Source organism: Lissotriton vulgaris, chromosome 1_1, assembly GCF_964263255.1.
Source record: "Lissotriton vulgaris chromosome 1_1, aLisVul1.2, whole genome shotgun sequence".
NCBI lineage: Eukaryota > Metazoa > Chordata > Amphibia > Caudata > Salamandridae > Lissotriton > Lissotriton vulgaris.
Window position 1 is genome coordinate 1,431,344,477 of NC_141685.1, and position 12,903 is coordinate 1,431,357,379.

General features: G+C 46.7%; 1 protein-coding gene across 2 annotated transcripts in view; it reads right to left on the minus strand.

Annotated features, from left to right (window-relative positions):
* Window positions 1-10,074: 10,074 nt before the first annotated feature.
* LOC147750646 (serine racemase-like) overlaps window positions 10,075-12,903 on the minus strand; it is a 91,917-nt gene continuing 89,088 nt past the window's right edge. For both annotated transcript variants that reach the window (XM_086967258.1, XM_086967259.1), the window contains exons 6-7: window positions 12,796-12,885; window positions 10,075-12,679 (exon numbers count right to left, since the gene is read on the minus strand). In XM_086967258.1, coding sequence (XP_086823384.1) covers window positions 12,438-12,679; window positions 12,796-12,885 — 332 coding nt within the window. In that variant the 3' untranslated portion in view covers window positions 10,075-12,437. The remainder of the gene's footprint in view (window positions 12,680-12,795; window positions 12,886-12,903) is intronic.

Sequence of the window (12,903 nt, forward strand, 5' to 3'; positions counted from 1 at the left end):
GGCAGATGAAAGGAGTAGGTGCATACATCCCTCTCACTAGGATGCCGCTCTCGCCGTTATTCGTCTCTCACGAGATGTCCCGGAGGACCTCTTTGCCAGGTTTCCACTGGACTGGTGTTTTCGGTCATGTTGCTCCACCATAGCCTTCGGGCCATGAGCGGGGCGCTCCACAATCTTCACCGTTGTGTCCTAGTTCCACCTGAAGGTTATACTGTTGACTCTTTTCTTGCACGCGAAGCTTTCCTCTCAGTGGGTCTTGCAGACGCACCGTTGTGGATCTGTCTCTCTTGCGGGACTTGCTGCCACCAGAGTCCCTTGAGGCCTTTGCTTCTTGGGCTGCCACGGGTTGGTGTGGAGTGGTCAGTTCCTCAGCCGGATGTGTGAGCGCTCTCGCCATCCAATCTTCCGCTCAATCCCATAGGTAGATTGTTGTCAACAGTCCAAACTTGCCCTCTTCTGCGATTGCCACATGGATGGATGGCTTGTAGGTGGATATCTTTGACTTGTGCCGCCGGTGTTCCTGCCAGGCCTTATTCTCCACTGCACTCCGGTGTTCTGGTGCATGTCGCCATCTTCTCCTGATGTTTGTGTGAGTTGGCTGGTCACATCTCTTCTCTTCTTGTGGTCTTCTAGTGGCACCGTGGCCCTCGCTTCCCTTCTTCTCCTCCTTTCCTTTCACGACGTGGTCGGTCCTTTTTCTTTTCATCAACCACCCAGGCCATCTCCGTGTGGCGTGCACTCCACACGTGTCTCCCTGGTTGCGTCCTACCCTTAGGACACGCCTTCTCTTCTTCCGATGACCAAAACCAGGCATCGCACCTTTCTTCCTGCCGCTCCTCCTTTACTTCAGGTTGGTGTTATCAGACCTCTTCTGGGTCCCGTCCATGGACCTCTTCTTGAACTTCACGTCGGCCTTCATGTCAGAATATTCAGTTACTTTAGCTTTGACCTTCTGGCATGTCTTCGCAGTCGTGACCTTCTGGCAAGTCATCTCCTTTTCTTTCCGGGCGACCATCTGACTGGTCGTCTTCTCCTTTTCTTTCTGGGCGACCATCTGACTGGTCATCTTCTCCTTTTCTTTCTGGGCAACCATCTGACTGGTCATCTTCTCCTTTTCTTTCCAGGCGACCATCTGACTGGTCATCTTCTCCTTTTCTTTCCAGGCGACCATCTGACTGGTCATCTTCTCCTTTTCTTTCCGGGCGACCATCTGACTGGTCATCTTCTCCTTTTCTTTCCGTGCGACCATCTGACTGGTCATCTTCTCCTTTTCTTTCCGGGCGACCATCTGACTGGTCATCTTCTTCCTTTCTTTTCGGGCGACCATCCGACTGGTCCGCGCTTGGCGGTGACTTTCTGGCAAGTCATCTTCGCTGTGACCTACTGACAGGTCTCCGAGGATGCGTTCCCTGCGTCACTCAGTCGTGGTGGCATGGAGTTCCTTCACTCCGTGCGCATTCCTGCGCAGTGCTGTTCGGTCCTGAGGTGTGGAGTTCCTTCACTCCTTGCGCGTTCCAGCGCAGTGCTGTTCGGTCCTGAGGTGTGGACTTCCTTCACTCCTTGCGCGTTCCTGCGCAGTGCTGTTCTGTGGCGTTGGCGTGTCGCTGTGCAGCGTCACTCTGGCGCTCCTGATTCCTGGCGCATTGCTGCGCTGTCCCCTGGCATGTTCCTGTTCTTCTGGCGCGTCCCTACGCCGTTGCCTTTTATCTTACTAGGCTGGGTGATGGCTTGTATGCTTCCTTGGACGTGGCGGCGTCCCTGCGCCAGTTTGGTTTCCACATCAGTGTGCTGTACTTTCCTCATTTGTCAAGCAGCTACTTGCTTCTATGGCAGAATGCTGGTGCCACTTGACACTGTGCATAGCTACAGTCCTGGGTGACTGCTGGTAATCAGGCTTGGTTAAGGTGCTTCCCTTGTGACCCTGTCTATTGTTAGAGGCAGAGTCTCGTGTTGGGGACATCACAGGGTGCAGACACTGTGTGCGATGTATTTTGTGCAGCGGGTGCAGTGCTGCGATTTCGCCACTAGGTGGCAGTGGTGCACGTTCCGAACTGATGCCGTGTAATGGGCCTATCCAGGCTTGTCCCTGGGCTCCTGGGGGGTCCAATATTCACTGCCCCTGGGCGGGCTCGACGCCCACCCCTCTGCAATATTTACCCCAAACTGCGGTGAGTCTTTTGAATTCACCACGTTACCTCAGGCCATGCGAGGGTTTAAAGTGCCTTAGTGTTTATTTGGGAGGGGGGCTCCTCTCTCGGGCTGTGCAGCGGATGCGGGGGTGCTCTGCAGTGTGTCAACTTTGCGGGCTGTGCAGGAGGGTGCCGGTGCCATTCCCGTCACCCGCGGGCCAGACGCTGTCTTCACCTTCTCCTCCTCTGTCGGATCTCTGGCAAAAGGGGAGGGGCAACCTAGACACCGGGGCTCGAGATTCTTCAGCAGGTGGGCTCCGCTTTAGTTGTTCACTTAGTGTTGTGGTTGTGCCGGGCACACGCGTTGGCCGTCGCTATGCTTGGTGGTGCGAGGGGCCTTTTGGTGAGTGCGGGTAGGCTCCGCTTTGTCACTTCAACAGGGGCTGTGCGCTACGGCAGCCGTGCTCCTTGTTTACCTCTCATAACATCACGGTGGCGGTATTCGGTGCAATCGCGGGTGGGCACCGCTTGCTCTGTAGTCACAAGGAGGGGTCGCTTCAGGCTCGCGCGGCCCTTCCCGCCTCTCGCAGCGTCCGAGCTTACTTACCCCACCGCCGCGGCAGCTTTAGTCACACGCTGCACGGCAGGGGTCAGAAGCAGCTGCAGGCAGGCCGCGGGTGGGCTCCGCTGGTCCTGCTTCCATGTACAGTTTATTCCCTCGCCGCTGCACCTCACACACGCGGCGGGGGACGCTGCAGGCAGGCCGCGGGTGGGCTCCGTGAGTCCTGTGTTATCAAAGGCCAATCGCTGGCGTCGCTCGCACTGCTGGGGGCACCGTAAATGTTCGTGGTTCATAGCGGGTGGGCTCCGCTTTTGGTTTGCACATGCATCCGGGCTCACCTTCGGCCGACGGGCCTTTTCGACCACGCGGGCGGGCATTGCGATGGTCTTCCTCGTAACGGGGTTAGTGGCGGCCGGTACAGGTGGGCTCTGGCCGGTCCGCGTTTGCTTCGGGGCACCGCCACGGCAGGCGGCATACAGCAGGCTTGAGAGGTGCGGGGTGAGCTCCCGGTTACCTTCTCATTCTTCTCCAGGCCTGGGGCTCGACACACGCCCCACGGGCCTCTCGGCGGCCGGCTCGATTTCCCGAAGGGGTGTCCTGCACATGGGCACTTCCCTTCTTCTTTCTTGGGTTTTTCTTTGATCTGCGGCATGCGTGGCTAGCGTCCGCCCTCCTCGTCGCCAATGTAAGGTTGGGGGCCCTGGGCCCTCATGCTGTAAAGGACTGACACAGACACCATCAGCTACAAGGTACAACTGACCCGAGCACGTGCGCTTGGCCACTTTTATTTAAGCTGTGTCACCTGACCAGTGACATCAGTGGTGGTTGGGTGTTTAGTGTAGGGCATACAAAGCACTAGACTGCTGACTGTGACTCTGGGTCACTACATCCCCTTTCCAAAAAGGTGATCTCGGGAGCAAGGATACACTCTCTAGCCAGTAAAGGTAACTTGAAGGGCCGGCGCCCGCCAAAGTCAGCCTTTCTGACCTTGGAAAAGTGGTAGGGGGTTCATCCCCGATCTTCCACACCAGGGGGCAGACAGTCCACTAGATGACAGAAAATGTATTTAAAAAAAGAATGGGATGAGGCTGGTCCTTCCCTGCACGTGGTGGACTTCCACAGCGAAATACCTCAACAGTCTTTTTGCCCCCCCATGGAGCAGATTGGGTGATCTGTCCATCTGAGGGGAAGGCGGGGCATAAAGTCCACTAGACTCAAGGAACTTTATATCATTATTAAAAAAAAATGGGGTGGGAGCACTGGAGCCATTGTCAGTCCTCTAACCTCAACAACTAAAGCCCAATAGCCTTTTACAACTGGGGTGGGGTGTAAAATAGAAAATGAATGCATACATTGCACTCTCTGGAGCTGAAAGCTAGCTGGATGCCTGGCGAACATAATTTCTTTACAAAATGGGACGAGAGCTGGCAAATCCTGGCATCCAGCCATACCGCCACACAAAAAGACCCAATAGTCATTCAGCTGTCACCCAGTCACAAATCTGCAGCTATCTGCATTACACGGTAGAGCAAATTTCAAAGGAAGAATCTTGATGTTGCTACATTGTATTTTGGAGCACTTCCTGCTGCAGGCTATAGACCAACCCGCACAAGTGGGGAACTGTTTTTATAGCAAAAAGTGTGAGAACTATCTGTGGTAGAAATGTTGTAGTTCTCTACAGATTTAGGAATTTTCTTTCACACAAACATGAGGAAATATGAGACGATCGTCAAAATTTGATATCTGTATTCCATTCTGGGTAAGGAAATATAGTAGGTTCCAGGTAAGTTACACCAACTTGAACTTCCCTGGGTGTCTAGTTTTCAGACATGTCTGGGGGTGGTAGTTTTCCCTGGGTTACCTCGGGCAATTTTGCTATTTTCTCAGTTCCCTCTTGGGATATCCATAAGCATATGTACTTTTAGAATCCATAATAAGAGGACAAAAGGATACATATCAGACTTGGATAACTTCTGCAAAAAAACGTTGTTAAGGTCTGATCACAAACTGTCCCTAACATCACGATAGGGCTCACTGTCACTTAGAGAAGCCTTGTCACGTAAGGGGTTAAGGAAACTACAACATTTTTATAAACACATTAACATGTTATGAGCAGAAATAACCTCAAGATCCCTCTTCTGAATTTTTTCAGTAAATGTTTGGGGTTTTCAATGATATTCTACATTCATCTTCTATGAATGTAACCCAGACTGCCCCATCCTTTGACTGTGGACAAATGGGGTTGGCCACAGTTCGCGGCCATGAGGCAGGTCCTTCACCTAAAACTGGTGGATTGCCTCACAGGTGGGCAATCCACCTGTGAGGCCATTTGCCATGCAAAGCAAGGGTGAGTAGCAAGTTATGCCCTGTGGCCAGGCCATGTGCCCAACGCTCTATGTGCACCAATACAGGGATGAGTGCAGAGTTGTTTGGCTGTAGGACCTAGTCTTAAGATCAACCCATGCTCTACGCAGCTCAAGGCCATGTATGATGGGTTGTAATCTATTTGTTAGGTAGTGGGCTTGCCACAGAATAGAAGATAGGCGTGGTGCCCAAATCAGTGGATAGCCAACAATAGCTACATACAGCCTTATTCTGTGTGCAGAACTGGCTGACCATAGGACCAGGGTTTCACCAGTGGTACACAGGTGGACATTATTCTTCACCTATTACTCAGTGGTTATGTTAATAAATCAAAACAGTAATAGGTTGCAGAGAATGAATACTGTGGTGTGTTAGAAATTGGGTTCCTGGTTGACTGGGTTAGAAGCCCTAGTAAAGCAGTAACCACAATCCGAATTAGGGTAAGTCACAAACACACCCTAAAGTAACCTGTGCTCACTTTCTGATCAGGCTTAACTTAAGAGGCAGTGTTTAAAGTATTTGTGCAACACTTCAAACAGTAAAACATTGAAAACACCACACACACAAAACTACACACCATGTTAGAAAAAAACATAATTTGATAAATAAAACGAGACCAAAATAACACAAAATCCAATAAGTAGAATATGAGACATGAATTTATGAAGAACAAACTGTGAATTAGCGATTAAAAGCAATAAGCACTTACCTGGAATATCTGGTCGTGCCAGACCAGGACAAAGTGAAAGGTTTAGGCCAATTGCGATGGAGCACAAGCTGTATACATGGAGAAACTGAGGCCCGCAGAATGAAAGTTCCTTAATCATGGTTGTGTCAACAAAGATGCAGGGTAAAACTGAAGTGGCGATGCATCGTTTCTGAGGATGATGTGCTGGTTCCAAAGGCGATACATCAGTTCTGTTCCTGCAGCAGAAGATGTGCTGGTTCTGAAAGCAATGTGCCGGGTCTTCTCCTGCAACAGCAGCAATGCATCGAATCTGCTCTCGCAGCAGAAGATACGTGGGTTCTGATGAAGCAAACACCTTAGGCCCACTTCCAATGGTCCAGGTGTAGGAGCACTATGGGTGTCCCTGAGACTTCAGAACAGGAGGCCAACCAGCTAGCCATTGGAGTCACTATGGGGTCTAGGAGCAACGGATGCAGGTTCAATCTTCCGGATGTATGTCATCATAACACATGCTTTTACTACGCATGCCTTTACAATGCAAGTCGTTACAACAACATGCGTTGGGGGGGCGCTGGATAGTGGAATAGTTTAATTTACTATTCCAACTCCAGTCCCTGTGGATAGTAGGGAAGGTTTTGGATAGTAAATTAAACTATTCCCTATCCTGCAGCGCCCCCCAGCGCAATTCGTTGTAATGACTTTCGTTGTTAAACCTGCGTTGTAAAGGTACTGTGTGGTGAAAGTTGCGTCGTAAAGGATGTTTCCCAATCTTCCTCCCGAGGCAAAGAAAGCAGCAGGTAAGCATAGCAAGAAAGCAGTTCTTACCGAGCAGCAGTCCAGCTGAGCAGCACCCCTTCAGCAGCACAGCAGTCCTTCTTTTTGGCAGGGTATCTTCAGGTCCAGAAGTGCACTAAGGTGGTAGGGTCTGTGGTCCAATTCTTACACCTAGTGGTGCCTTTGAACTGGTGGAGACTTCAGAGAAGGGTATTTGAAGTGCACAGAGGTTCTCCATTCCTGCCCAGCCTCCAGACTGACTACAAGGGGGTATGCAGTCCTTTGTGTGGGGACAGGGCCCAGCCCATTCAGGTGTAAGTGTGAGGATGTGCCCAGCTCCTCCATCCCATCCACCCAGGAAGTCCCATTATGTCACATCTAAGCTCCCACTGTGTGCTGCTTTCTAGATGGAATACACAAAGCTCAGCTGTCACCCAGCCCAGACAACAAGTGATTTGAGACAAATGGCGAAAGGAAGAAAACGGCAACTTTCAAAAAGTGTCATTTTCAGAATTGCAATTTAAATTTCGACTTCACCATAGGTTGCAACTTAAAATTGTGATTTCAGAGACACCAGACTTGGAGATCTTATCAGTTCTCAATTGCAAACTATCTTCAACACACTTCCTTGCCACCCTCGTGTTTTGCTCACGGTATCACATGTGAGTTTTAAACTGGAGTAAATGATCAACCTATATTTGGCAAGATCAGCCTAATCTTGTTCTTGCTGCAACATGTCTACCTACAAGGTGTTTGGGCCTTGATTGGTGCCTTCCTTTTGTTCTGCTCCATGCCTTGTCTGCTTCCATGGATGAATCCCTACTGAAAAAGGGTGAGTTTTAAGATTCCCTGCTTCTGCTTCCAGTCATCAAGGGTAAAAATCCCATCCTTATTCAAAAGCTTATTTCTGTTTACCAGCCTACATGCAATTTGTGCCCTGCTTCTTCCTGCCATTTGGGTAGGAGGTTGCTCTTTCACCTACCTGTTTGCCAATATTTCAAATTCTCTGCCTAAAGAGTTGTCTTAATTCTAATCAATTGAGAATCAAATGCTTTAAAAAGCTGTCTGTATTCAGATGAATCACTCTTCTTCGTTACTTCGATCTCTTCTCTACCGCCCCATCCCCAAAAGAAGAAAAAATCCTACCTCTGGCTCAGTTTCAAGAATTATAACATTTTGACGTTCATGGCATGCAATGGTCCTTAATACACTTACAGTTTCGAGAAATATGTTTTATATCAGATGTTTTTTGACTGAAACCAGGATGCTCAACCGCAATGTGCGCCCATGCTGACTTTCCTTACCTTTTTTGCACATGTATGTTAGCCTGGCAAGCCAATAAAGATTTGGCCAACATGACCACCATTTGTACCTATGTTTTGACCCTTGTAATTTCCTGCCTATAAAAAGTCTAAACACAACAAAGGATGAGGTCACCCTCCAAAAACATCTAAACATTTATCTAAACTTTATTAAGTTTAAAGAATATGATACATTTTTCACCTCAATCAATACATCAGAGTTATTACATGACAGAGAATGCTTCAGAAGTGCATGTAAAAGGTTTTATTGATGGAGAAAGCAGATAAAAGTGAACACTGATTGAAACACAGTTGACATTGCACAGAAAAGCAATACAGTTTTGACAGCTCTGTACCGCTGTGACGGTGGTTATCTCCTAAAATAGATTTTGGGACCGTGGGACTTGTTTTCTACAATTTAATCATTCCCGGTGCCGCTTTCCAGCCATAAAGATAGCAATACAAGAGGTACCTCTCCAACCAGCCATTAGACATCAGTGGGAGACCATGACCCATGAATGAATGAAGAGCAACTTCTGCTGTCACCCAGCTGCTGTTTTGGATAAACCCAGGTGAGCAATTACTCCATAGTACTCCTTTACAAGGGTGGGTACTTTGACTAGTATTTCTTCTTGGCTGCCATGATCTGCTCCTTAAAAGACTTGCATAGGTCTCAAATCAATAATTCTTAAGTCCTAAGGGTATTGTCTCCTCCATTTCTGTCGCGCTGATGACCCAACCAAGGGTTTTGCCTCGCTCTAGATTTCTTCTTGCCCTTTAATCAAACGCATGGTTCAAAAAAGTTGCCTGGATCCTTTAGCAAAATAGAGACCCGAAGATGCTTAAAGGTTTGGGACAGACAGCTCAGTGGTGATAGATTCAGGAGCACATTGTTTCACCATGTATTCTTAAAAAGTAATTGTCGGCTTAAGTGATTTATTAGACGTTCAGGAAGACTAGGTCATTGAAGGACAGGTTGGTTCAAAGTCACCTGTCCTAAGAAAGATCTAAAGGAGAACTGCACTCCATGCATGAGTCATACCCATGTGGGAAATGCAAGGCCTGCAGTACTAGTCAGAGGGTGCTCTCATATCAGGTACCACATAAGAATGTTAAGATTAGGATCCCCAAATGTATAACTTGTTCCACCACATTTGTAGTGTACTGCCTCAAGTGTCCCTGCAGACTCCGTTACATAGGGAGCACTATGAAAGCGGTCAAGTTGAGAATATTAGAACACCAGCGGGCCATCGCTAATAAGGATGAGAACTACCCGATGGCCCGACATTTCGCCACCCATCACAATAGCGACAGAACCTTGCTTAGCTTCTTTAGCTTAGACTGTATCCCACAGGATGTGAGAGGTGGAGATTACAAGCGGATGCTAAGACGATTGGAGTCGAGGTACATTATAGAACTCCAAACAAAATCTCCAGGAGGTCTAAATGAGGGGGAAGAGTTGATATCACATCTGTAACTTATGATACAAAAGAGAATTGGGGAGCTGTGTCAATGCCTGAATATATATATTTTTTAAATGTATTGAAGAAACCAGGTTGGTAATGGGTTAATGTATTCTCTTAGACAATTTTAGATGAATATACCCGTATTTAGAAACTACAGTGGATTAAGAATGAATTATGATTAATTTAATTTTCACTGTTTTCCCATCAAGGGCTTCATTGTTGTTATGGGTTCTGATAACCTTTGGTTTTCCTAAACTCATTACCACAGGATATAATGAATTTAAGCGCAATTTGGAGAACGTTGGTTCGATGAACATTGTTTCATAGATATGAAATCAATAGTCTTGATATGATTGCCCATCCAGGGCGGAAGACGAAATACACAATTACTTACTAAATGTATTGTAATGTTCAACATCATATGTATTCTTTCCAACAGTAATCCGTATTGCTTTAATTGCATTGATGTGATTTGATTTGATTTAATTTTACCATTGTAAGATGGCGCTTATGATTTGGACTTCAGTCCGCTTTTTATTTTGAGTATTATTGTCTTTATTAACTTCCGCCTCGCCGTCGCCAGCTGACACTGACGAAGGCAAGTGCTGAAACGTGTCTGTTCAAATTTCTTTTTGTGCAATAAACCCTGAGAAGGTTTAACCTACTGCGAGTGCTGGTTTCGTCTTATTGACTGTGGAGCGTATATATATATATATATATATATATATATATATATATATATATATATATATATATATATATATATATATATATATATATATATGTCTTTATTAGGATTCACTGTTTTTTCGGTTTCACGATTTAGAATTTATTATATAAATAAAAAGTATGTTAAGGTAGTGACGTGCATTTGTTCTAACTGTAGCTGCCACACATAGTGTTTCAGTTTACTTTGTTATCACTGGGGAGTGGATGATGATTTACTGTAACTGGAGAGAAGGTGATCATTACTGTTATTTTAATTTTATAGATGCATTGATATTATTTTTCATTGGATGGCATGTATTTATTCTCTCTTGTGTAATGTATTCTTGTCGCTTTTATGGTTTTAGCAAACCGAAAAAAGTATTCTTAAAATGAACTGAACTGAGAAGACCCAATTAAAGAGCTGCAAGCTGACCAGGGTGTGTGGCATCCTTCAAAGGCCTCTGCCTGCTTCTCTAAGTGCAGATATAAAATGAGTGCACCAAAAGCTTAACCATGCCCAAGCAACCTTGTGCACCACCCTCAGGGAGGTTGCACGCGACTGCAATGCCAAAGATAAGACTGTGTCCTAAATCATTTCTATGCCGGGGTCCATCTGTGAGGATACAGCATGGCTTCAGGGTTCTTGAGCCTCCAGCTGACACCAGTGCCTCTCTGCTGCCACCTTAGTACGGCGAGACCAGACCAAGGAGACGAGTGTACCTCTGTCACCGCCATTGAACTTACTACTTCGTTCATTGGATTGCAACAGCAAAAAAAACTGCAAGGGAAATGAAAGCAGCTGCTGCCAGCACAAGCAGCACATGCAAGACACCTGGGAGATCATTCAAAGACAGCAAATGTCTCACAAGACTCCCGAAGTAACGAAGCATATTACCTCAATGTAAATAGGTATTGTATACTTTCCTACAGAGAAGGAACATTCTAGTTTTTAGAACGATATACGTGCTTCCTAAATTGAGCATTCTAAGAATAAGCCTTAGCTGTTCGACCTTGCTACCTCCTGTAGTTAAACATGAGGCACTTAATGCTTCAGTGAGTTCGCAGCATTACCCCATTTCGTTGTTTTAAAGGACAATGACAATACTTGTTACAATGACTGCGTAACTGCCCTGGAGTCACACATGCCTCAGATAACTGGTCTGACATGAGTGACGAGATAGAATGACATATAAAAGAGAATGCTAAAAAAAACGAGGTAAATGGAAAGTAAAAAGAATTATGTGCAACGTTCTTCTAACGCAAACTATATTCAATGATTATACTAAGAGAAGAGATAATGTTTGGGGAATCTAGGTAACAGTGTAAAACATCAATTCTACTCAAAAGAGATTTCACAGTGCTTATGTGCCTTAACAGTGAAACCAAAGCATTTTTGGCACTTTCACCCTATTATTGTCAAACCCAATAGTTCTGGCTGTAAAATGCTGTAGATGTATAGTGTGCCGGAAGCTTGTTTCCGGTCCAGGGAAGACATGGCTTGGCAGTTCGGGCTGGACTGTTCTCATGAGGCACAGGGTCAGACTGATTTGCATATGGCCATGTCTGAACTGGGGTGGCAGAGTGGGCTAAAGAACAGTGATGGATTAAACCCAGATCTTTTGACTGGGTGTGAGTGTTTGATTGATTCAGATGCTCCGTCCATCTCCACCCCCTTTTGTACCGCTTTTAGCCGCCATAAGTGTGGCAGGGTATGCTCAGACGTGAGTCCCTTGCTCACTTTGCCACTGGATTCAAGCAAGTCGGGCTGAAGACGGCTGGAATGCCAGAAACCGGTCCTCGGAAGCTTGTTTCCGGTCCAGGGAAGACATGGCTTGGCAGTTCGGGCTGGACTGTTCCCATGAGGCACAGGGTCAGACTGATTTGCATATGGCCAAGTCTGAACTGGGGTGGCAGAGTGGGCTAAAGAACGGTGATGGATTAAACCCAGATCTTTTGACTGGGTGTGAGTGTTTGATTGATTCAGATGCTCCGTCCATCACCACCCCCTTTTGTACCGCTTTAGGCCGCCATAAGTGTGGCAGGGTATGCTCAGACGTGAGTCCCTTGCTCACTTTGCCACTGGATTCAAGCAAGCCGGGCTGAAGACGGCTGGAATGCCAGAAACCGGTCCTCGGAAGCTTGTTTCCGGTCCAGGGAAGACATGGCTTGGCAGTTTGGGCTGTACTGTTCCCATGAGGCACAGGGTCAGACTGATTTGCATATGGCCATGTCTGAACTGGGGTGGCAGAGTGGGCTAAAGAACGGTGATGGATTAAACCCAGATCTTTTGACTGGGTGTGAGTGTTTGATTGATTCAGATGCTCCGTCCATCACCACCCCCTTTTGTACCGTCCGTATATCAAATCATACAATCTCTCAGAAGCGTCCATAACTATTTAATGAATTAACACATTTTGGATGAATAAATGGGTAAAATATAATAATTTATATAAAAATATTACTGAGTTCTTCTGGTGAAATATTGCCCCCCGATATCACAACTACCACTGTTTTCTCACTAATGTCAGGAATTTTATTTTTTAAAACTGCAGCAAATGCTGCTGACCCAGATGGCTCGACAACCAACCCTGCACGGTACAGAACAGACATCGCCTCTACTATGTCCTCATCGGAGACCAGAATCACCTTCTCTACAAGTTCTTTGCAGATGCCAAAAGCGATGGTGCCTAGGAAAAAACATAGGAAAAAGTTATAACAACAGATACTGTGACAGCAGTGCAATTTCAGGGTTGGTGTTGAATAGGTGTTATCCCAGTGGTCTGGGTGATGCAACCAATCTTACCTGCAAATGGTGGGGCTAATCCTGCTGCAATGCTTTTTGCATCCATTGATGCAGGTTTCCCATCAATAAAACTTCTATACATGGTGCACGCTGTCGAAACAAAAATGG